This window comes from Physeter macrocephalus, chromosome 9, assembly GCF_002837175.3.
Source record: "Physeter macrocephalus isolate SW-GA chromosome 9, ASM283717v5, whole genome shotgun sequence".
NCBI classification, from domain to species: domain Eukaryota; kingdom Metazoa; phylum Chordata; class Mammalia; order Artiodactyla; family Physeteridae; genus Physeter; species Physeter macrocephalus.
Window position 1 is genome coordinate 79,864,660 of NC_041222.1, and position 23,039 is coordinate 79,887,698.

The window sequence follows — 23,039 nt, forward strand, 5'->3', positions numbered from 1 at the left end:
AAAAAAAAAAAAAAAAAAAAGTTACTCCTATGTTTTGTTCTAAGGGCTTTGTGTTTTAGCTCTTATGTTTAGGTCTCTTACCCATTTTGAGTTAATTTTTGTATATAGTGTGAGGTAGATGGTTCAGCTTCATTCTTTTGCCTGTGAATATCCAGTCGTCCTTCTGCCACAGTCCCATAGTAAGTTTGGAAATTATTGCTTTTTCGACTGACACATACTCATTATAAAAAAAATGTAATAGGCAGTACAGAAAAGTACAAAGAAGAATGTAAAATATCATTCAAAATCTCACCATCCATAATTACCTATAATTAATATTAGGTGAACATCATTCTAGAAATTGCACTCTGTTTCTTTCTCTCTTTCTATATATTATATATGATATGTATACATGTATCTATGTGTATATGGGTATATAGTACATATGTATGTGTGTTTGTTTATGATTGTACACACATGTATAGATACAAAGACATATTTAGAAATAATTTTCTAAAAATATGATTATATTATATGTACTTTTTAATGAAATGTTTTAAATTTTATTTTACTTGGATTTAACACATGAAAAAGAAACTAAGGTGAATATAAAAGACTTTCTTGAACTTCAGATAAATATGAGAGATCATTTCCTAAAAGATTCTTCAATTACAGAAAATCTTTAAGAGATTGAAATTGTTAGTTTTTTTCTCTTTAGATATATATCTTATTTTTAGAAAGCATCAGTTTTTTCTCTTATGTAAAAGATGAGGAAACTAGTAGTTATGTACTTCAACTACTTTTCCCCCAATTCTAGATTGGTCTTAATTAATATTTTTACCTTGTTAAGAGGTTTATATCATTTATAGTGTGTGCTGTTACTACAATATAATTTTCACATTGCATAGTCCTAGCTCTGTATGTAAAGGATTTCGGTATTCACTAACAGTCATTTTACCACGCTTCTGTATTCATTAATGCTTTATTTTGATTCAACTCTTCTTTGGCTAAATTTTGTTAGCAAATTGATGTTCAAGTTGCTTGAGAATGTTTGCCTGTTGCCTTTATATTTGAATTACAATCTGTCTGGGTATAATATTCTCGGGTCATGCTTTCATTTCCTCGGAACTTTGTGGCTATTGCTCAACTGCCTTCTGGCATTAAATACTGCTGTTGAAACTTTCGAAGTCAGTCTATTTTTTTCTCTTTATACCACTCAGATGACAGAAGAATTCTTTACCATTGATGTTTAGTAATTTAATCAAAAGTGGCTTGGTGTCCATGAGTCTGCATCAGTTTTTTTTCCTGGAAAACACTGTGCATTTTTAGACTCAGAATCTATTCTTCCTTCTTTCAGTAAAATTGTCTTAATTGTATGTTTGAACACATTCATTTTTTTTTTTCCCTTGCAGGATTCTGAATTTCAAGGTTACTGGTTATCTGTATGTTATGTCATCTTTGTCCTCCGTACTTGTTGTTTTCTAGTCGCTTTTGTCTTTTTGTTCTTTATATAGTATATATTTATCTCAAGCAATATTATTTTTTTATTAATGTTATTATTATAAAATTATTATTAATTTTTTTCTTTAATAGCTATTCTTTTCCTGATGTTTCTGTTTTATTAATGCTTGTATAGTGGTTTTATTTTGGTCCCTAATTTATTCCCTTTGCTTTGAAATCTCTTCCTCTCATTTAGTTGTTTTGTCATCTTGTCTGAGCTTTCATTTTACTGAATTTATGTCCTTATTATTTTCTTTTAATTTATATTTTAGTGTAAAGCATTCATGGAGAATTTTCTTCTGTGCCTTGGATTACGTTTTCTTCAAGACTGGATTCTTTGTCTTTTATGCTATGTTTCTTGTTTCTGTCTCTCTCTTTTTGTGGGTTTTTATTGTATTAGTTTGCATAGTTGCCATACTTTTTTTTCTGGCTCATTCTCAGCATGAGTTGCACTGTCCTGACCTTCTGTTTATTCTCATATGTATTGGAACGTTATCCTTGATTTCTTTTGCAACTTGTCTTAGTAATGTTTTTCTTCCCCTCTGAGCTACGGTTTGAAGTTTGGATATTATGCATGGAGAAGGTGGAGGGGAAGAGCTCCTCTGGAGCTGTATACAGCCTTTGTTGTAAGAATTTGGCTCCACTAACGCTTGAAATTGTGTTAAAGGTCCCCAGCCAAGATTCTCTTCACTTAATTTGGGTGCTACTTTTTTCCATTGCAGGTACTCTCTCAATTAATATTGTTCTTCCAATTCAGCTTGGAACCCTAGAACCTATACAGTTCATGAGAGTGTCATCCTCAGTTGTTTATTTCCCATCTCACTTGAGCAAACATTATTCAGTCCCTTCACAGTCAAAAAGAGAGGAAAAATAAAGATATTCCTGTTTCTTTCCAAATGTGTGGGTATTTGTGAGAATTTGTGGGGTTTGGGCAATTCACCAGTACCACTCCTGCTAAGCATGAGGGAGGGGGTGGTACAGAGGGAGGGTTGGAGGCTGTGTTGGAATCTTATGTTTCTTCTTTAGTTGTCTCTTTGAGGTTTATGCCACAAGCTGTATTCCTTCCTTGTTTGGATGCTGCTGGTGAAGTTTTTGCTAACTTTTTTTAATGGATTGTGTTTTTGTTTATATTGCTAGTTAGTTATTGATGAGGAAGACCATGATTCAGTTTCTTTACTCAGAAGTTCCTCAGTTTCTTCTTTTTCCAATTTACTTTTGAATCCTTTCCTTTCCGAATACCCCATCTGCCCAGTATTTCAGAATTATCATCTTCCTACCTCCCAACTAAAATTGCTCTCTTGAGCTTAACAATGATTTATTCCTGACCATTTCATTCCTTTTCAGTTCTTATGCTGCCAACACTGCCCTTATTTCAACATTTTGATTATTTGTTTTGCCTCTCCTACCTCCCCCTTCCCTATGACCACAGTAATTACTCATAAAACGTCTGACAGAAATCCCTAATCCTGTGTAATTATCAAGCCAGTGTCAGTTTATCCAGTAGAATCTACATGCGCCTGCTTTTTGTTGAATACTTTCACCAGGACTAAAAAATAATTACCAAATTAGTCATGTGCCGAAATCGGTGTAGTTTTTTTAAATTGTAACGCTTAATTTAGTGTTGTTAGGTGATATTCAAAATAAGCTGTCTGGGACTGACCTGATTAGTATATAGATTATTAGGAGAATAAGAAATGAAAAAAAAATTCCCAAGGAGTGTGTTTCTCGACTAGAGTGTGGGCTTGTAACAATTGTCAGGGATCCAGATAAAATTTCACCCCGACCCACTGTCAAAACGGCAGGATTGTTGTTGTTGTTGTTTTTGTCTTTGGCTTTAATTTTTTGCAGGCATACTCTAGTGGTGAGAAACTGGGACCCCTAGTATTTGTTGCTAGCTGACTTTGTCAGTGATCCTAGATCAAGTCAGTGTCTTAGATCCTGTCAGTGATCCTAGAATCAGCCTTGAAAGAAAACCCTCCTTGTCCAATTGATATTTGTAAGTTGTTTTTACAAAAGTGCCAACATGCTGAAGGGAAGAGTGAAGACAGATGAAAACTGAAAAGAGGTGGTAAGGGAAGGAATAATCATAAGAGACGTCTTTCTTTTTATAACATTCCGTTGTGGAGAATGGGGAAAGGCTTCTATGATGAATCCACTCCAGGAGTATATGCCAATTTATGACTAGAACCAGGAAAACTAGCATTTTGTGGTTAAGATTATGTCTATGAAAGGAACACAAAGGGCCAGTTGAGTTGATTCCACTGATGATACCAAGACTGCCTGGATGAGACCAAGTGTCTTCTTGGATTGGATGGAGCATAGGACAGAGAAGAATGTTTAGCACTGTAGACAAACATTCCCATAGCCTGTGGAAATACAGGCATCGTGTCTTAGAGATGCTTGAGGTATTGGTTTTTTGTGACCTAGGGTGATCCCTTAGACCCATCATCCTCAGCATTGGTTGGCAGCCTTCAGCTAGCTGCTGTGTGGCCTGCAGGTCTCAGCTCTGAGACGGGAAGAGGCAGATGGCCACCTGCTAAGAAGTGGGACAGTTATCTTTCTTAAAAAATGAAGCAGGGTTTCTTGGGGACTTCCTGCAGTTTTCTTGTATTCACACAAAATCTGAAACATTGCGCCCTGCAGTTTTGTAAAGAAAGATCCAATTGTAATTGGAAAATGCAAAAGGGCAGAATTAAGGTTAACTCTGGATTTCCTGCTTCTCATGCAATTAAATTCTCCCCCTTGCCATTGAGTTAATGTAATTTTCCCCCCACATAATTGGGCATAAATTACTGGACAAATATGGGATAAGTTGATATGGACTATAAGGAGATAATGAAGTAAAATGATAAGAAATTATAATTACAGTACTTGGATTTTTAAGAAGCAAGAATTCTGTCATTAAGCCAATGAAATATCTGCAAAGTAATCTAATAATAGATTATGAAAAATTAATTTCTAATTCAACTTTTTTTACAAAATAATTATTAAAATAATAAAAATAATGACTCTAAGAACCTCAGTCAAAAATACTTCTTTGCATTCTAAATATTGCTTTTGTTTCCTTTGGTATTTTTTCTCAATATACCCACTGCAGGTGCATTATTCTATTTGGGGTTGTCCTCTTCCATTTTGACTGATACATGTTTTGTGTTTTTTTAAATTGAAGTATGGTTTATTTACAATGTTGTATTAGTTTCTGGTGTGTACTGCAAAGTGATTCAGATATTCTTTTTCAGATTCTTTTCCATCATAAATTACTGCAAGATATTGAATATAGTTCCCTGTGCCATGTAGTAGGACCTTGTTGTTTATCTATTTTATATATAGTAGTGTGTAACATAGTAGTATGTATCTGCTAATCCCAAACTCCTGATTTATCCCTCCCCCCCTTCCCCTTTGGTAACCATAAGTGTGTTTTCTGTGTCTGTGAGTCTGTTTCTGTTTTGTAAATAAGTTCATTTGTATTATTTTTTTAGATTCCACATATAAGCGATATCATATGATATTTGTCTGTCTCTGTATGACTTACTTCACTTAGTATGATAATCTCTAGGTCCATCCATGTTGCTGCAAATGGCATTATTTTATTCTTTTTTATGGCTGAGTAATACTTTATCCATCTGTTCATGGTCACTTAGGTCGCTTCCATATCTTGGCTATTGTAAATAGTGCTGCTATGAACATTGGGGTGCATGGACTGATACATGTTTTTAAATATTAGTTTTGTTGTATTTGTATTGTTTATTTTGGGTGAAGCAGCAATAGGCAAGTAGAGTCTTAGAAGAAGAACAGAGGTTGCAAGAAATAAATCTTTCGCTACTGCTCTTAATAGGAAGATTTTTGCCTCTGGAAGAAATGGACCTAGCCACCCATAAACACATAGGAAGTGATGGCTGGCTTCACCAGTGTAGTGATGGCTGTGCTTAATGCCATGATAGTAAAAGAACACCCTTGTCATACAAATCGTTTGCAGATTTCTATTCCTGTGTAATTCCATCTGTTTGTAATACGACGGTCTGCACTGCTGCTGGCACCTCACGCTCTGAGTTAAATGGATCTCATCAGAGCCCTGTGCTGACCCTGGATCTGCAGACTTGATTGGGGTGGCCGTTTCAGTCTAGAGGGATGCTCATTCAGCAGTGTCATATTTGGTCATCTGGGCTTACACATGTGCCCTCTGTAAAGGACCAGTTTGAAGGGTTATTTTCAATTTATTGAAAGAAAACCTTCATGTGTAGGTCTTATTTATTACTCAATATCAAGCCTCTAGAAAGTTAAGCATTGTTCTTGTTTGTTTCGTGTCTGTATTTATCCAAAACGTATCTTATCAAACCTTCAGATGAGGGAGGGTTGACACTAGACTTACCCATTTAGCAAATAAAAATGTACAACCCCCATAACAGATAAAGAACAAATAACTTTTTTAGTGTAAATATGCTCCCAGTTTAACTGAGCATCCTATATTTTATCTGACAAACCTAGTTGAGACCAAATCAAGATTCCAGAGTTAGATGGGGCAAAAAGATTGGTCACAACACGCAAGATGCAAATTAAATATAAATGTGATTTTGAACATTCGTGTGTGAATGTTTTTTAGGTCTTCTGGTATTGTGGTTATGTTTTAAAAGACGCCTTATCTTTTAGAGATATTTACTGAAACATTGACTGGTGAAATTATGTAATGTTTGCGATTAACTTCTCAATAATACAGGAGGTAGGTAAGTGGATGGGGCAGATTGGCTGTGGGATTGGGTACGTGAAGGTAATTATGCTTTTTTGCTACTTTTGAATGTGTTTGAAATTTTCCATAGTAAAGGATAAAATGGGTTTGTGTGTAAGTCATGCCTTTAGATTAAAAAAAAAAAATCTATTCTTGAAACATCTTAAATGTCAAACAATTGAGGACTTGCACAGTGGCGCCAGAAGAGGCTGCAGATGGAGGCAAGGGCCCGTGAACTATTTCTGGAATTGTGACATCTTTGTTCCTCCACTGGGATATTAATTGTCTTGATTTTCGTCTTTATTGTCTATAGAGCAATGCAAATAAGCTGTTGGTTACTAGCCTCCCAGAGTTGAGATTATTCAGTGTGTAATAGGATATCCAGGGAAAGCTCACAAAGAGTAGAGCATGGTTAAGTAGAGAGGGATAGTGCTTTATGCTCTGGCCAGCCTTTTGAAAATAGTTAAACATGAAATGAAATAAACTGTTGGGTTAGGTCAAAATAACAAACGTTACTTTTTTCAATTTGTTTGTGGTTGTAACTGATTGGATTGAAGCCCTGGTAAATTAATAAATTGAGTATATAGCTTAATAATTCAGTATTGGCCTACCTTCCCTAGCAGGTGATCTGTCAGCAGCTGGGAACGCTCAGTCCCTGGCATGACTCTGGGCAGGGTTATTTACTGATGGACATCTTTAATGATTTGCCTTTTTCTTATTCCAGGATTTCCTTCAAATGCTGTTGGAGAGCATCCCAGAAGAAAGAAGGTGAGGACCGATTTAGGAATTAAGGGCCCAGTTTTATTTATTTATTTATTTATTTATTTATTATTTTAACATCTCTATTAGAGCCCAGTTTTATTTTTAATGTTAAAAATGACTCTGCCATTGTTTGGCAAGTTGCAACCTAGAAAGTTTAATCTTCCTCTCTCAATAGAGGAGGGACCTCCGCAGACAGCAGGAGTCCTGGGATGATCAGCTAGGTCTAGAAATATTGGGAGTGTGGATTCTGGAAGCCAGCACGCGCAGCGGGGGAGCCCCAGAGTCAGGAGCCCTGAAAATGGTAGAGGAGGCAAGCCAAGGACACTCTGTGGCCTCAGCTGCTATGGAAAAGAATGGAGGGCAGAAAAATTCCAACAGTTAGGGTGGCTTGTTTTGGAATGTCTGAAATGTTTCAGATTTACCATCCTTCTTTTTTTTAAGTAAACATATGGGTTTTCTTCATGTAAAAAAATCACATCAGACGTGGCCATTATTCCTAAGGTCAAGAACAACTGTTTACCTGTGAGAATTTTTCTTTTCTTTTGTACTTGCCCTGAAATAACTTTTCAGGTCCTCTAATAGAATGGAGCAGTTTCCTTAGGAACTAATACAGAAAAAGGAAAAAGAAAATGAATAGAAATTGTATATCACCTCCTTAGGCTGTTACCAAAGTCTGTTTCTGAATGGCGACTATGCATTCTTTCAGAAGAACTTCTCAGGACACAAATACAGGAATTTTTGTGGAAGCAACAAAGTGCATTTTTAGTTTTGGAGGTCTTCTTTCTTTTCATCCTCTTCCTAATAAGGTTATGGAGTTCATTTGCATGGCCCCAAGCCCTCTGGCTCTGGGGGACCTGGATTTTATCACTGAGAATATTTTTTTGTGGACCCACAAAGAGACTTTTGTTGTGATTGTGGAAGTTAAGAGCAGCATCTCCATGGAATGGTGGCCACCGACCACCAACCTTCACCCTTGAGAGGATGCCTCGCCCAGCTAGGATCACTTTTTGACTAGCAGGCTTAAGCTTCTTTTTAAAATTCTCCTGAGGAGTTAAGGAGATTTCATTGCTACAATGAATGTATTTCAGCAAGTATACTAGAATATATTTTGAAACTGAAACATCTTCTTTCCTGCCAACTAATCTCAGAATCTAATCCAGCTATTAAAGCAGACTGTTCACCCTTTCGCCTGTGCAGCATGTTGTACCAATTTTATCCAGGTCTCCAAAGGCCCCACACCTACCCCTGGAGCTTCCAACCTTTGGCTCCATTGCAAACCTATCCTCAGGCACATCTGTTAAGCACGTGAGCTGTTCTGAACAGGACAAAGCTTTTCACTTTAGACCAGCCAGTTAGGGTCCTGGGGCTGGCACGTCTGTGTCATACTGCATTTCCATTGTTCTCTTGCTTCGATTAATTTTAGCATTCTCTACTGAGCACCTCCCTTACCAGACTTTAGGCAACAGAAAGGAATCAATTCTATGCCTAGCCCTCAGGGAGCTCCTGGTCAACTGCTGAAGACGAAGATGTACATGAAACATGTCATGACTCAGGGTAGGAGGTTCTCTGGTGAGCTGCAGAGTCCCGGGTGCATGGAGAGAGAGTTCAGCAGTCCTAGCCTCGAGCCTTCAGGCCAGAGGTACTACTGAAGGTTTTAGGTAGGGAAGTGCCGTCAGCAGGTTGGAAAGATACTTGGGGGAGGCAGCATGGAAGATAGATGGGGGTGGGGAGAACTAGACGTCAGGAGACCAATTAGAGACCGGTACAGTAGTTCACTCAAGAGATCCAGAGCTGGAGCCGTGGGTGGGATGGTGGCAGTGGGCTTTGAGAGTATGAACAGATCTCAGGAATATTCCGGAGGTGCCACAGTTAAGACTTGGTTGATTGGTTGTGAAAGCTGAAAAGAGGAGTCCAGCGTGACCTGACCTTTCTCTCTTGGCCACTTAGTTACATGCTGAGTGTAGAAGCCCCGGAAATCCAGCTGGTAGTTGTTTGGTCTCAGGAATCAGTATGGCGCAGAGGGAAGGAAGGGAGAGTATTTGAAGGTGGAAGAGCGGAGATGAGGAGTCATGTTTTAGACATCTTCAGTGTGAGGTTTCGGTTTAAATGCTGATGAGACCAAGGAAAGAAAAAGCTAGAAGTGCTTAGAAGGAGATTCAAGCAAATCCTGGGTGCCTGTCTGCCCTGGTAGGACAGCACCCTAGGGAGCACCTTATCCAACATACCTTGCCCACCTGATAGTCCAGCGGTATCCACAGCTGCGGGTTCTCTCTTGGCTCATCAGTTATTGTCGTTTGTGTGTGCACATTCACGTGTTTGTTTTAATTCAGTACTTCTCCTCCCCCACGAAGCTAGGGAGTACTCGTTTGTAACTGTTACCTCAGCAATTTTCATTATCTACCCAAGCACAAATGACTTGCTCTGATCCAGAAAAGAGGTAACCATGTGCAAAGCTTCGAGGCATACACTATTTGTATCCCCCCCCCACATAGGGAGGGAACTTATAAACGTAAATTACTACAATTTAAAAACCCATACAGAATGTAAGTTGCATTCCAGAACAAGAGCATTTTCTGTTTCAGACCCTGAGCGTGGAAGCTCCGAAAGCCTTCATCCATCTAGAACTGCACTTCCCAAATTCTTTCCATCTTCTCGCAGTTCCTGGGAACGTTACTGGGCCTTGTGCTTTCCTTTAGAGGCGCAGATAGAATGCGATCTTTAGAATCTCAAGAGGCCGAAGGCAGAGCCAAGAGTGATAAAGACCTTTCTCCTGATCAGCAACAAGTTGATAGGCACAAGCAGCAGATATGGTTAATAGTCAGTTCCCCGTCCTTGTCACTCCACCCCCAGAAATCAACTGAAGAAGCAATACACCACAGGCAATACTGTTTTCTCGCACGCCTGGGTCTGTTTCTATGTACTGTAATATTACGAAGAGAGGAGCAACTGGTCACTTTCGCAGCCTTAAACACAGATTATTTTGCTAGCCAGCATCGTGCAGGATGGCCAGCATATTCTCTCCCTTGCAGCATCAACTACACGTGACCACATTTAGAGCTCACAGGGTCTGGAGACCCACTCCTAAAACTCAGAGTTGCCTTTCAGGACGTAGGCGTACGCCAGCAAGGGAACTCTCCAGCCAGAGGGTGAAACAACCTGCTGTTCCAAATACCCAGGAGGTCTCAGTAATGAGGCAGAAGTACCACTCACTAGTACAGAGATGGAGGGCGTGCAGTCGTGGGTCTGTGTACTTTTAGCTATCTGTATAAAATCAATTTCCATAGTGATCAGACATGCAGAAGAGTAATTTCCTGTAAAGTTCTGGATCCCAGCGAAGTGGAAATGCTTCTGCTTGTCTGTTGTGATTATTTAAGCCACATGATCTCAGAGGGGAAAAATTCACCGTTGGCTTTGACTCTGAATGTCTTGATTTGAAAAAGTCAGCTTTCAGCTTTACCACTGCTATACATCCAGGTTCAGAACTAAAAATTCACCTGTACTGTCATCTCAGTAATTATGATCAAAACAGCAAAAATTGTGTACATTTTTTTTCATAAAACATACAGCCCATTTCTTTCCTGAAAGTTCAGCATTTTCAAACAGTCTCCCATAATTTCCTTGGGACGTAAGGCTACTTATACTACCTTAAAAAATTGTTTCTGGCAGATGGAGTTAGTGCTTTGATCTTCCTCTCATAGTTCAACATCTCATTCCACGATAGGAATCTGTAAACAGGCATCAGTGCAGTTTGATGTCTGCGCTGATACTGGGCGTCTAGAAACTGAGATCTTTTCTTTAGCCCTTTTCTTTAGCCTGGGCTGACTTTGACCAGTCTTCTTATACTGCAGTTTCTCCATCTGCTAAAAAGCCACACAACAATTGACACCCACTTCACGAGGATATTATGAGGAATGAAGTGATAATGGTTATAAGATGTTTTGAACCTTTCCAGGGGAAAGTGATCTGGAAACACAGGTTCTCTTCATTCACAGGAGAGTGCCTTTTGCTCCTGGATGCAGCTAAACAATGAACTCTCCTGTCCTCAAGCTTCTGCCCCTCCCAAGAGTCTCCCTATCTCTTTGGAACTGTGATTGAGGGACAGACACACAGGGCAACCGCAGCAGCGGCCAGGTTACCTTCAGCAGGAGAGATGTGAACAAGAAGTCAGCGTTGGTGAGAGCCAGCGCAGGCCTTCTCCTCCTGCAGCCTTGTCTGCATCATAAATCGTGAACCAATGTGTTGCGGATTAATTTCCTGAATTAAACGCAGAAAGAAAAGCGAGGGCTTTGCAGCCAGGCAACACAAGTTTAAATCCCAGCTCTTCAAGCACCATCTAGGAGGCCCTGCATAAGGCCCTTAGTCTCTTGGACCTTTATTTGCTCATCTCTAAGATGGGGATAATAATATCGGTCTTGTACAGAACCTCGTGTCTGATAGGCATCCACCGAATGTTTGCCACGTAGAGGAGCTTTTGCCTGTTCTCAGTCTTCTCTGGTGAAGGCTCGAACCTCAGTTAGTAACATTCCGGGACTCAATTCCCCAGCCTCCGCCCTCCTCCATGCCATCCCCCCGCCATGCCACCGCTAAAGAAGTGTCTTTAAGCTAAAATTCCCTGGAGGAAATTTATGTCCCTGTCCTCTTATTCACTCCTCCATGGGCATGCACAACAGCTGTTCACCATCTTTTGTAAAATCGCTTGAAAATGGCTCTGAAGTCACTCCCCAGACTTCTCTTCTTCAGGATATTTAATACCAGTTCCCTTGACCTCCCCTGTGGGTCCAATGTGCTTACCCCTTTGATCATCACTACTGCTTTTTTCTAAATCCTTTCTAAATTCTCCGTCTTAAGTTGTGGCAGGTTTAAGAATGCCCATTTTCCTAGAATCCACAGCACAATGAAGCTCGGTTCCGAGTCAGACACTTGCTGCTGCCTTCTTGGGTATCACCTGAAGGATGGGTGACAGGAGCTTTTGGCCCCAGGGCCCTGGACACAGGAGTGTCTCTCTTTGGCTGGAAAGGAAGCAGATGAATGAGCTGCTTCGATAGAAGCACCAATGAAAGAAGGACAGGGAAGAAAATGGACCCTTGCTTCTAAATCAGGGCAAACAACTTATTAGAGTGCCAGCAGGGCCTCCACAGCCGCTCAAGCCCCGGGGCAGCAACTCTACCCCACCAAATGAACTGCCCACCCGGGTGCCAGGCAAGGTGCGGAAGGTTTGCATTCGTTCCAAACAAGAACAGGCCTTCCACTGAGCATTGTCTTCAATGGAAATGACAAGATTTGTCTGACCTTCCAGCCTCACAAATGTCACTAGAAAATAAAACAACCTCACGTCTCCTTGGGCACTTCTCTAAGTGGCCCTTCTGCCCCACTTTCCTCCTCCTAGCAGATCAGTCATGCCAGTTGAGGGCATTTCCAGCGCCCCTTTCTACGGCCAAGCAGATAAATCAAGCCCAAGAAAGAATAATGATCTGGATTTAAGGTGCTCCGAGAGATGCCTCCTCTCTTCTAGTCGCCCCCATCCCCGGCCCACGTGCGTGTGCACACACAGACATCTGAGGGCACGCACGCATGCACGCACGTGAGCACACTCGCACGCTTCCACACTCTCACAGTCTACAGAGGGGACTTGGCCATCTGCACCGAGGGTGGTGGTGTTAGATGACAAGAAATAGTGGGGAAAAGCCCAGGGATGGTGGCACCTGGCCTTTCAGAGAGGCACAGCCAGTAATTCCGCCGCCCTGGGAACTGGACAAAGAGCCTAGGGAGGTGGTCACCTTCCCCTTATTCACTTCTGGCCTCTCCCCTGCCCGGTCGTCCCACAGGTGGGCATCATCTTGAAAATGAATCCAAACCAGTTTCTTTCCCTCTTTGTATTTCCTCTGTTTTGAAATAGCAACAGTTGCCTCCTTCGGCAGTCTTTGCTTTTGCCCTGGGCAGGGAAGACAGAGGCACACAGGTGACTTGCTTCTCAGTGGAGAAGAAAAGGAAGGGACAGTATCAGTCAGCCCCGTGTTCCCCAAGCCCAACCCCCTCCTTCCATTCCCTCCCTTCTCACTGTGGTCCAGCCCAAAGCCCAACCAGCACAGGTGTGAGGGGAGCACTTGGCCTTCAGCACCTTAACTAATGCAGACAGCGTTGTATCTTTCCACAACTTCTTTACAATTCCAAAGGGAGGGAGGAGGGAGTCTTACATATATGTAACACAGTATATGAAATTTTAAAAAAATACAGAGCTGAACAACTTGGGAATATCCTACGGGGAAAGGTGATTATTAACTTAAAAAGGAATAATTTTTATTGAGTCAGCAATGAAATGTGTTTTCATTCATGCAAATAAAAAAGATCTATGGGGATCCTCTCTTATGCCAAGAACTGTTTTAAGTGCTGGGTTAAGCGAAGTGAGTAATACAGACTTGGACCCTGGTCTCAGAGAGCTTTGATCCAGTGAGGAGACAGTTAAAAGTCAAGTAACCAAATAAATCGCAGTCACAAACGGTGATGGATGCTGTGCCACAGGGGACAGGGAGCATGGTGGGTATGACACACACAGCCTGGGAGAGGCTCCAGGAAGGCCTCTGTGGTTAGAGAGACCAGGCGTGAGCAGGAATTAGCTAGAAGCCAGGGAGGAATTGCTTAAACTTCAGGAAGACAGTCTGTGGACCCTAAAAATACTGGCAACTTAGTACATTTAAGGAGCATTTAAATCAGCAGGGCATGAAACCAAAAGAGTTCATCTTCCTTTGGATCAGACGTAACAAGCAATCATAATATTTCAAATAAAGCAGAATGAAGGCCTGCTTGGAAACAAGAAGCAGAAGCCACGTGTGCTCCATGGCTGTGAGCTTCTCAGGGCTCCAATAATGGCTTGTATCATTTTTGCTTGCTGTAGCCCATGGTCACTATAAAGTTGGAATTTCATTTTGGTGCACCAAGTGCTAATAGTGTTCAGAGTTCACTTTTCTCCACCTCTTTCCAGGAAGCAGTCATGCCTGCTGTGTCCCATGGACATGCCCTATCCTCCCTGAATGGGCACTCCCAACCAAGAAGTTCCTCTCAAGACATTAAAAGCACCTATTGTGGTGTGCCTTTGATTCTTAGATTTCATCGTGTGCACTCGCTTTGACTGGAGAGGAGCTGTACTGAACGTGACCGGGTCCCCCTCCTCACTTTAACCTGGGACAGCGTTGCGCTTTCTCCCGATTCCTCTGGAAGATTGATGCGGTGGTGTCCCCGAATAGTTAGAACCGTTCTGTGTAATAGGTGCTCTGTAACTTTTCCAGTCCTTTACTTTTTGTTGTTGTTGTTTTATTTTTAAAGGCTTGAGTTGTCTGTTGAAAACATCTTCCGAGACTGGCTGGAGAGTTCCGGAATACCACAGGTGTGCTTAAGATAAGTGCTCCCTGAGAGTCTGTGGAGGACAGTAAGGCTTGTCACTTAGTGTATCAATCATGACAATGATTTATTTGTATATACTTACAAAAGTAATCCTCTTGCTGAGTTGGAATATCCCTAAGTCAGGAAAATGACGGTCTCCCACCATTTTAGGCCTGCATGGCGATGTGTGCCTCAGACCTCTGCCTCTGGTGACCGTGGTGCTGTAGGTGCACATTCTGGTTGACCCTGAACTGAGTGTTAAATGAGGTCTTTGCAAAGCGTGGCGTATACTTTGGGCGGCGTCACCCGGCAGCAGGTCAATGCTGCCATCGGGCCTCGCGCTCTGCTGTTTGGATGCGGCCACATACGCGTGAGCTTGCTTGCCTGCCGCGTCCGTCTGACCGGGTGTACCCGTAGTTCCTCCGTCATCGCCCCTGTGCGGTGGCCCTCGACTTCCCCCTCTGGCTGTGCATCTCTACCTCTGGCTGCTCTTCTCATCTGAGGGAGCAGTTTAGATTCATTTCTCTGTCTTAGGGACCGGGACCCATCCCTCCTTCAGCCTTCCTTCTCTCCCTCCTTTTCAGCCCATGGGCAACTCTGAGGGAGAGACGGTTCCCAGGCAGCCCTCGCTGCGTGGGAATCACCCGGCCTGGAGCCTTCTCTCCCTTCCGCGCTCCCCGGCTCTTGTGCTTCGCAGAGCCTGAAGGGCAGCCCCGAGGGCCGACCCTAGCTAGAGCCTGGGCCCTGAGAAGTCCGCGGGTGGCATCCTGGATGCGGCTGGTCAAAGGACCCTGTAGGCCTGGAGCTCTCCCAGCCTGGGCTGGCCCCCGGAGCAGCTGCAGACCCATCATAGTGGGCCCTAGCGTCTGGGAGTGGACCCCCGAGGCGGTGAGAAACTCTGCCCCGGGCCCAGGCAAGCAGCGCTGTTAGCCTGCTCGTTTCTGGTTTCATGACCGGTTATAGGAGCTTCCCCTTGGGAGTGTCTGAATGTCAATGAAGGTCTGTGAACCATGAAATTAAGTAACAGGAGGGGCTGTTCTCCATTACCTTTTCATCCCTCTACTCGCATCTTTGTCCTGTTCTACCACACGGGGTGGGGGGAAATGTCGGCCACCAGCCACCATGAGCTCATTCCTAAAAAGGACGCATTGCCTTCGGTTCAGGAATGCAAGTCACCTGTTAAAACTTATTTGTTTGGCCCAGTCCTTCTGGGAGTGGAGAAGAATAAACACGCAAAACAAAATGGGTGGAATAAGGCAGCAGCTGGTCCTGGGAGGCAGTGCTTTCGACTCGTGTATATTATCATGAGCTCTTGTGATTTCTACGTCGGTGGCTTCCAAACCAGGGCACTAGCTGAGTACAAAAATCCCGGGAAACATAGTTAAGGTTTGTCTGATCCTAAATAGCCAAGCCTCGCTCTTCTTGTTTCCGATGGGGCTGAGGTGAGGGCTGGGCATCCCCCAAAGCCGTCTGCCTTGTGTTCCTAGGCCAGGCTGTTGCAAGGCTCCCAGACATTCTTAGCAGGGCCTGGAAGCTTGGAAGAGTTGGGAGCTCAAAGAGCAGAATCCCACATTTCCTGGCCCAGAACAACAAGGCCACTGTGTTCAGCAGTTAGCCCCGAGGGAAGAGAAAAGAAAGAGTCCTTAATCGAGTGCCCAGAAGCAGGCGCACCCCACTCGGGCTGCAGCACTGGGGCTGACCCGCTTGCTCCCAGGAGGCTCTAATTTCCCCTGAAGAAGAAGAGGCTTTGCCACCAGCAGGAGGCTTTTGCTTTTCATTAAAAGGGGGAGGGGTGCGTGGAAGGGAGAGATTTGCCTCTGAGCGGTACGTTTTTTCCAAAGGTCTAGTTGCATTAGTGACAGCTTATAGCATAGACAAGAATCTCCGCTATAAACTGACGAAACCTGCTGTCAAAACACAGCCAGGTGCAAAGAGGCCAACCCGGCTATAAATTGTATTTAAGACCCAACTGGTATTTCCTTGGGTGCTTAACTGTTCGGTAAAAACAACAGCGTCAGACAGAAAAGACCCTGATTTAGTGCACATCTTTCCATTGGTGAATGATCAGACGGCATCTTTTCATCTCTTCACCCATTTTCTGCCGTTATTTATGTGGTTGATGGTGATTTACCTGCTCGCAGCCCTCTTCGCTTTCCTTGAGAGTTCCTTCTCGTTTCCACTTCAGTGAAAGACTCTGCGCCCTCTTGGTGCAGGAGCCTCACGGTGAATGGAACACCTTGTTCTTTGTCCCCATCATTATAATATAAAGTTACCGGTGTGTTTGGCCTGGAATGACAACCAGAGCCCTGAAATCGTCTGATGCTCTTTGTTCTCATTGAAAATTTCTGTTCACCAGCAATTGAAGTCATTCACGACAAAAGAGTCACGTTCTACTGGTGAAGTTTTCATTCTACAGGTTACAGAGCCTTTTTGTCTTCTCTCAGGAAGGCTTGCCTTGGGGTTGGCCTCCATTTTCCTTTTTGCCCGCATGAATGGAAATCTTTTTTTTTTTTAATGTGGAGATAGCTTCAGCAGCTATAAAAGTAAGCATGAGCCCCAAAGAAGTAAAAGAAATTGGATCCAAACCTCTTTAAAGAAACACCCAACTCTATAAACTTTGACTTTGCAAACAGACTTAAAATTGATTGTGTCACTGGTATTAAAGATTATTTCTTTTATGACTTTTTTCTGATTATAGAAGTATTACATATTGAAATATAAAAAGTTTTTAATAAGAAAATAAAAATGACCCAGAGATAATTTTTTGATAGAAATCCTTTCAGTCATTTTTCTGGTCTCCCTTTTCAAAAATAAAAATTATATGTTCTCTGTAGCAAGTTCAAGCACTACCAAAGGATAAAACATAAAAGCTCTTGCCCCTTTCAGTCTTACTCTGCAGAGATAATCTATCTCTGGTATGTGTCCTTCCACACATTTTCTGTGCTATACATTATGTAAATGTATATCCTTTTTAAAAAAATGGGATCTTATTATCCAAACTTAAGGTTTTCATTTAAAAATATATCTTAAGCAATTTCCCATATCCCTTGATATAATTAAAGAGCAATGATTTTTAACAGCTGCATAGCTTTCTAATAAGTGGTACCATAATTTAATTTACTCAGACCCTCCCAACTGTTGGAATAGTATACATTATTTCTAAGAAAGTTGCCCATTCTGCTAATTTGACAGTTCTATAAATAGATTTTTATTTCTTTTCATGTTTGCCCAAAGATCTCCTCCCACCACCGGCCCATATGTACATATATTCCAATGCAAATACGTTAGAAATAACTTTTCTCCCTCCAGCCCTTCCTCTTTACTTCTTTATTTTAGTTGTTACAGAACTCTCTGACTCCTCCCTTTCTTTGATTTCCTGCCCACATTGCCTGATATCCTTATGTAAATTTATAATTTTCTTTCCTTTCCTAGCACCTCCCCCACTTTTTCATTATATTTTGCTTGGACTAGTGCAGTAGCTAATTGCTCTTTAGCCACCAAGCTGTCGCCCTTTCCATCCATCATCTACATCGATGCTGAGTGAATCTTCCCCCAAACACAGCTTACATCCCTCCTCACCAGAAACTTTTTTCCCCATTTAGAACAATCTCTTTGGCTTGCTGTTTGAGGCTGTCAGCAGAACTGCCCCAAGCTACCTTTTTAAGCTTTATTTTCCACCACTGCTAGGCATATGCCCAGTCATAATTATCAGTCTCCAAATAGTTATGAGCTGAAGTTTAATTTTAATTTAATCTAAATTTAAATTGAAAATCTAATAATACAGTCATGGTTTGGAACAACATGGGTGTGTGAATGAATCCACTTTTTCAACTGTCAATTCTATGAAATCTAAATTCAGACCAAGCATTTCTGAATCAAATTTAGCATCCAATTGAGATAGACTGTGAAAACACATCAGATTTAGACGACTTATACAAAAAAGTGAAGGTAAAATATATCATTAAATGTTTTTAAAATATTGGCTGCATGTTGAAATGATTATATTTTGGATACATTATAACCCAATGTATACATACCCAAGAAAATATATTATTAAAATTAATTTTAGCTGTTACAGCTTACATTTTATATGTGTCAATTAGAACATTTTAAATGACAAATGTGGCTTGCATATATTCATATTGAATAGTGATACTCTAAAGCTATTAGTTGAGTTAAAATCTGAGTGCATAATGCCTTAAAATCCCTCACTGAATAGATATAATTGAAATCATCTGTATTTTTGTCAAATGTATGGATAAAGATGGAGCTGGCCAACCCATAGACGCCCTTCAATCTGCTCTGATGGCCTAGATGATCATAATCCATGGGTAAGGGGTCGGATGCTGCTTTCACAGCAGGCATTCATAAGGGTATGAACGAATTACCAGCCTCTCTTCAGTTCTTAATTTCAACTCCCAGGTGACCCATTTCCCAAGGTACCAACAAGTAACACAGTAACGCCGGTGAACCTCACAGCCCTTCTATGGCTTGGGCTACTCTTTGGGGAAAGCGCTCAGCAGCCTTAAATGGCAAAGTCACGGGCAGCAGTGGCGGCAATGGGGATAGAGAGGGTGGGTAATGGCCAATCACATAAAGTGTCCTAGAAATAGGCAGGAGTCAAGCTCCCGGGATTTAGAACATCAGGTTATTGTGTCATCTTGGAAAATGCCTCTCCTTTCTAAACAAACACCTGCAAGTTGCCAAAGGCCACACAAGCAAATGATGGAAAACTTAAGTCTTGTAGGGAAAAATGCTGCAGTCACAAAATTGAGGAAACTTGATAAGACATGATGCAAGAGACTCCATGTCATTGGGGCCATGATGTGCTTTTGGCACAGAGCAAGCCAGGTGGTTTGTTAGAGGAATAACTTGTAGGCTTCTTTTAGCACAGATTATGTACTATTATCAACATAATTTAAAGGCCCATTAGGATACTTAATCTTAGTGGTGTCTATAAAAATTCTACATTTAATGGTCATTCAAGAAAACCGAGACTGGTTATTTTGCAAATTCCAGAGAAATCATATTTTTCAAATTATATGTGCCATGAGATCCTTGGTTCTTTTATATCAGTAATAGCAGTGGCCATAATGTGGTGTGTGTTTTGGGCTCCTAGTAATTTTGCTGTCATTCTTGTTCAGTGGTTAGATTAACAATTTCTAAGTGACTAAACATCTTGTCAGGGATCCTTGGAGATACGTTCTCTGTCCTCACTTGCGGCAGGGCCTGCACTGTTGATGAGTCACCACTGTCCCTTACTGTTCATCGGAGCGATGGCCCTTCTTCCCACAAGCTCCTCAGAGTGATATAGTGCTTGGCAGTCACAAGAGATGAGGAGAGATTTTATTGAAATACTTTCATTTTTAGCCTAATTTTCTTTATTTCTGGCCTCTGTGGCTTTGTGCTCATATTAGTTAGCTCAGGCTGCCATAACAAAATACCAAACTAGGTGGCTTAAACAACGGACATTTATTGTCTCACAGTTTTGGAGGATGGAAGTCCAAGATCAAGGTGCGGGCAGGTTTGGTTTCTCCCAAGACCTTTCCCCTTGGCTTGCTGATGGCCACCTTCTTGCTGTGTCCTCACATGGTCTTTCCTCTGTGTGTGTAGAGAGCTCTGTCTTAATCTCCTATTCTTAAAAGGACACCGGTCAGGTTGGATGAGGCCCCACCCACGTGATCTCATTTTACTTTCATCACCTCTTTATGGGCCCTGTGTCCAACACAGTCACATTCTGTGGAACTGGGGGCTAGGACTTCAACATGTCAATTTGGAGGGTACAGATTTAGCCCACAATAATGCTGATTCCCAATATTTCTCTGATTAGTTCCACATTTCTTGTGAATCCTTTCAAAGTGACCTATAAAAATCACTCAAGTCAACCATACTGTATTTTATTCCCTTATAAATGAATATGCTTTGGATATAACTTTTTTGTTCCCAAATGACATTAGCATCCTGTCCACAAAAATTTAAAGTCTCTGATGAAATGAGAGACAAATGTGGGAAGAAAGAGTCCATTCTCTCAGGGAGAAGTAGGTAATTGAAGGTCTGTGCCGGGCGTTGTGTATTATTGGGGGCGTCCGATTTGACACTGTCCAAATGTATTGACCTCTTCACAGTGTAAGGCACCACATGAAACAGGAGACATTTTCCTTTGGTGTCCCAAATGAAAGCACTGCATCCTTCCTTCTTTTCTCTCCCTTTCAAAACCTGATTTCCAGAAAGAATTTGAATCTCATTCACAGTAATCTACGACTAGACACCAAGTGAATAGTAAGGATTAAAAGTGTTTCCTCTCCCTTGAAGATTTCCTTTGTAACTGTGTCAGATCTTAGGCTTCGACAAAACTGTCAAGCATCCCAGACCAGATGGATGAGATTTGCTAGGGGACGCTTCTTCCAGGATCTGAAATCATACCTCCCAGACAGGTGCCTTCCTTCCCTGCCCCTTCCCTTCTTTCTGCGAATGTTGCCCGTGTATCTATCCTTTACGAGGGACTGTGCATGACTCGAAGATGAGAGAAACACAGGCTTTACCCTCAGGACGCTTAATAATTCAGTGGGAAAAATAGATACACAAATAACCGACCTAAGGCAGAGAGCTGTAAGTGGTGTAAAACTCACTCGCTTTGAGAGCTGGGAAGAAAGAGGTCATTTTGCATTTGTGGAAGCAGAAAGGATTGAGGTGCCATTTAAAGTTCAGTCTTTTTTTTTTTTTTTGGTGTATGCGGGCCTCCCTCTGTTGTGGCCTCTCCCGCTGCGGAGCACAGGCTCCGGACGCGCAGGCTCAGCGGCCATGGCTCACGGGCCCAGCCGCTCGGCGGCATGTGGGATCCCCCCAGACCGGGGCGCGAACCCGGTTCCCCTGCATCGGCAGGCGGACGCGCAACCACTGCGCCACCAGGGAAGCCCTAAAGTTCAGTCTTGAAGGACAGGTAGGGGAGAAGGTCATTTCAGGCAGGGGGAGTGACGTGTTCAGCGTCTAGTGGCGGAAACTAAGTGTGCATGTTTGAGCAGCATGGGGCAGAGTCAGATCTCAATGATGGGGGTGAGGGGAGGTGTTGATTAACTAGCTTGTCATAGCATGATTAAGGCTCTGTGGGTAATGCCTCGGGACAAGGGGAATGGAGGCAACTTCCCTGGGGCGGGGAGGAGCGGAGGAGAGGACCCACCCTCCTAAGTGACCCTTACTCTCCCTCTCAGCTCACTTGCCCCAGCCCCGGCCCCTGCCACACTCTAACCAAGGCGGTTCCACCCCACAAAATAGACAGGTGAATGAATGCAATTCATAGTGATAAAATACATCAGGTGAATGCATTTTGACTACCATTTGGAACAGTGATCTCTCCCTCTCCATTTTCCTTCTTAAGGAAGTAGTTTATTGTTGCCTCCTTTGCGTGGAGAGCAGGATCTGCAAAGCGGATTGATTGGTGAGGCCGGACACAGCCAGACTGCACAGGGCTGAATGTGATGATGAGGAGTTCTCACAAAATGCACCGAAGGCTCGTAGAAAGAGTGCTCGTGCTTGAGTGGCAGTTAGATACCTGGACAGGTGGGCCAGCAGCCTTGCTGGAAAGAAAACTCCCTGGGTGAAGGGCCAAGTCTTTCCCCTCCACGCAGGTACTAGGGAGTCTCGTGGAGTGAGAGGCACAGTTAGAGAGACTTTTGCTCCTTGGTTTTCAACTCTTGAAATTTTATGTCTAGAAGCTATTCATTTACATGGATACTTTTAAAAAAGCATCATTAAATATCTCGATGGCCATTGGCATCTCCCCAGAAAACACATCTACAGGTGCCCTCAAAGAAATGAGTAGGAAGGGACATGAAACAAGTACAAGTTCATGCAGTGCAGATGATGTGGCCAAATCCTGCTAAGTGATGAGGGAGAACACTGAGGAAATTGATTGGGACCAAGGCCCGCATCCTTCAGAATCTCAGATTTGATATATAAAGATTTTTAAAGCAAGCTCAGAGGAAGGCATATGATAATGGCTTTCTCAGGTGAATGAAAAGCATTTGAGAACTTTTTTCCTTTCAGAGGGAATAACAATTCTAAACTGGCCCAGATGGACACAGACATGCTCAGGATGTAACAATGTGGAGAGAAATCCTGTATTTGCTTGGTGGACTAAGGATAAACCTGCTGTTCTGCCTTTTGAACCAGAAGGAAAAGGAAACAGGAGCCACTAGCTCTGGAAAGTCTGTTTGGCTCAGTTCAGTTGATGGAGACAGTTGGTAGTGGCCTGTGCACACGTGGGTTTTAATAAAGAGATAAGGCTGGGTATCTTCTAGAAACATAGCTTTGCAGGCTTGGGTTGGAGGCCCTCACCTAGTCCAGTTTATACTGACACCTGGTTTTGGAATAATCCAGGAAGCTGTTTAAAACTACAGGTCCCTGGGCTTCCCTGGTGGCGCAGTGGTTGAGAGTCCACCTGCCGATGCAGGGGACACGGGTTCGTGCCCCGGTCTGGGAGGATCCCACATGCCGCGCACCGGCTAGGCCCATGAGCCATGGCCGCTGAGCCTGTGCGTCCGGAGCCTGTGCTCCGCAACGGGAGAGGCCACAACAGTGAGAGGCCCGCATACCACAAAAACAAAAACAAAAACAAAAAAACAAAAAAAACACTACAGGTCCCAGACTCAGGCCACACCCTCTGAATGGGGATCACCATAAGGAGGACTAGGACCGACTG

At 42.6% G+C, this 23,039-nt stretch overlaps 1 protein-coding gene across 3 annotated transcripts in view; it reads left to right on the forward strand.

Annotated features, from left to right (window-relative positions):
- The window catches only part of AOPEP (aminopeptidase O (putative)), a 382,025-nt gene that overhangs the window by 259,495 nt on the left and 99,491 nt on the right, over positions 1-23,039 (forward strand). For 2 of the 3 annotated variants that reach the window (XM_024132867.2, XM_028494111.2), the window contains 2 exons: positions 6,927-6,970; positions 7,671-8,137. In XM_024132867.2, coding sequence (XP_023988635.1) covers positions 6,927-6,970; positions 7,671-7,941 — 315 coding nt within the window. In that variant the 3' untranslated portion in view covers positions 7,942-8,137. Of the gene's footprint in view, positions 1-6,926; positions 6,971-7,670; positions 8,138-14,284; positions 14,346-23,039 lie in introns of those variants that run through there. The other variant, XM_024132866.3, reaches the window with a different exon arrangement.